Raw genomic sequence first — 2,500 nt, 5'->3', positions numbered from 1 at the left:
CCAGTATCGTGCGTGAGTATGTAAGCAAATTACGAATAAAGCGAAACACTGTATGCAATGACGCTCTTTTCTGCGAATCCTCTGACTGACAACTTATCTGCCGCCAGCCAGATTTCCCGTCGCAGCTTGATGCCGCACGGAGGCTATATGATATATCATGTCGTGTATCCGCATCCTAGAATGCAATCAGCATTTTTTCTGCATGCCGCAGTTCCCGCAGGTTTTCTCTTCGCGTGTAGCGTCATTTGCTAAAAAAAATTGCCTACAAAAAAGTATACTTCTTTGAATAAAGTGAAGAGATTGCTTAACGAGACACAAATTGGATTTCAGTCATATTTTAATCCCGTTACGCATCGCAGTGCGAATAGCGTGAAGAAATGTTTTCACGCAGATTTCTCTCCGGTGTCGCCGCGCTAGCTCCGTGATTCAATTCCAAGCAGTAATTGCGACCGCGGTAAGCGTCGCCGGATAACAGCCATGGAGAGTGTCCGCGCGACGATTCATACAGGCACGTTTATAGACATGGGCGGTTCGGTTCGTAGACAAAACGAAAAACCCGCGTTTTTTATTAGAGATGACGAAAGGTTTAGTTGAAGGCACGTAGGCATGTGCGTGCTCCATGAATCGTCGAGCGTACAACAGAAACGCCGGCGGGAAAACTTCTCGCGGGGAATTCTGTCCCCCTAGAAAATGCACTAGATGCAGGCGATGACCGAAGATTCGAATTCAGAGTCACGTTATCGCGGGTGCTTTCATTATTAGTCGATCGCCCGAAAGCGGTGTTCTCGCTGCGGTATATATATACCGGCGCAGCTGTTACTGTGTTCATATCCGCACTAGCACCCCTCCCCTCCTCCTCCTCCTCCTCCTCCTCCGCTCCCTGCTTCAATCGCACGGCTGCTGTCGTGTTTTACGTGCTGTATCCATTACCTTGGTCAATACCTTCTGGCTTTGTTGTGTCGCGCGCTCTTGCGACGGTACAGGGCCAGACCAGGCGCACGCTTATTCAACTAAGTCCTGCTATCTTTTTTTCTGGATTTTTCTCATTTTTACGTTAGATTTTGGAAGCTGTCCGCGTGCGCGTGTGGGTTGTATCAAAGACAGGTGTGACGTGAACGTATATGATCGCCAATAAGGGTTAATATTTGCTATACCTGATGCCTGATGGTAAAACATATAGTTGTGATCTCTCATATTTTGCTCTGTAATGCGCTAATTCTGTGTTTTACTAATTTCAGACGCCATACTTTTGGCCTTCGAACTGTTGGGAGCCAGAAAACACAGACTATGGTGAGTGTTCCTTTGAAGTTCGAAATAATTCGTGGAAATTAAGCGCTCATTTCTCCCTGAGAGTTGCCGTAGTTATAGCATGAACACATGTATTCTTTACTGGGTGCATATACGTCCATGGTAATTGCAAGCATGTACCATGATGATCATGATGTTCCGAAATCCGTCGGCGATCCATGACGTAGTTGTTAACGGAATTGGGAATACTTGGGACTGTTTTCCTGGAACACGCACATATAACCAAGCGCGCGCATACACACACACACACACACACACACACACACACACACACACACACGCACGCACACAAATACGCACGCACGCACACACGCACACACACCATAAACCACCTAACCTGCCATGGAAGACATTTTCAACTCCTACCATTAGATAAGGCGCGAGACCTTCTACCGTGTAGCGGATACATCTTTGCTGGTGATACATGGTGCAAGCAAGATCTTTAGAACTTACCCTTACTTGCTTTGCTTCTACCTGGCGAGCCTTAGTTCCGCCAATGAAAGTACGCGTTTGCATGTTCTCTGATATGCACACACATTCACGTGCACGCACACTGAACTCGACATTGGGGGAGTCGCGTTGACTAAACGCGTACAGCACGATATCCAGCAGAAAAAATCCGTATTCTCGCGACTCGTAATGATATGGCCATGCTTCTGTTTTAATACCAACTAGACTGAGGGCACTCACGGAGAGTGCATACCTCCGCGAGCATGTAACATGTATGTGCTCGCTGGTGGCGGCTGCTGACTGACTCGCCGCTCACTGGTGGCTGCTGCTGACTCGCCACTCGCTGACTCGACGCGCTATCGATCGCGCGGTGGCTGCTGACTGACTCGCCTGCTGCTGACTCGCCGCTCACTGGTGGCTGCTGCTGACTCGCCACTCGCTGACTCGACGCGCTATCGATCGCGCGGTGGCTGCTGACTGACTCGCCTGCTGCTGACTCGCCCCTCACTGATGGCTGCTGCTGACTCGCCACTCGCTGACTCGACGCGCTATCGATCGCGCGGTGGCTGCTGACTGACTCGCCTGCTGCTGACTCGCCCCTCACTGATGGCTGCTGCTGACTCGCCACTCGCTGACTCGACGCGCTATCGATCGCGCGGTGGCTGCTGACTGACTCGCCTGCTGCTGACTGGCCGCTCACTGATGGCTGCTGCTGACTCGCCACTCGCTGACTCGACGCGCT

The 2,500-nt window shown here is 50.6% G+C and overlaps 1 protein-coding gene across 1 annotated transcript in view; it reads left to right on the top strand.

The window, feature by feature from the left end:
• LOC106807271 (regulator of G-protein signaling 7-like) overlaps positions 1 to 2,500 on the top strand; it is a 152,237-nt gene that overhangs the window by 111,806 nt on the left and 37,931 nt on the right. The window contains exon 6 of the mRNA XM_014809567.1: positions 1,239 to 1,290. Coding sequence (XP_014665053.1) covers positions 1,239 to 1,290 — 52 coding nt within the window. The remainder of the gene's footprint in view (positions 1 to 1,238; positions 1,291 to 2,500) is intronic.

Source organism: Priapulus caudatus, unplaced genomic scaffold (genome assembly GCF_000485595.1).
Source record: "Priapulus caudatus unplaced genomic scaffold, Priapulus_caudatus-5.0.1 Scaffold205, whole genome shotgun sequence".
In the NCBI taxonomy this organism is placed as follows: domain Eukaryota; kingdom Metazoa; phylum Priapulida; class Priapulimorpha; order Priapulimorphida; family Priapulidae; genus Priapulus; species Priapulus caudatus.
The sequence above is the reverse complement of the archived record's forward strand: the minus strand, read 5'-3'. Positions and strand labels throughout refer to the sequence as shown.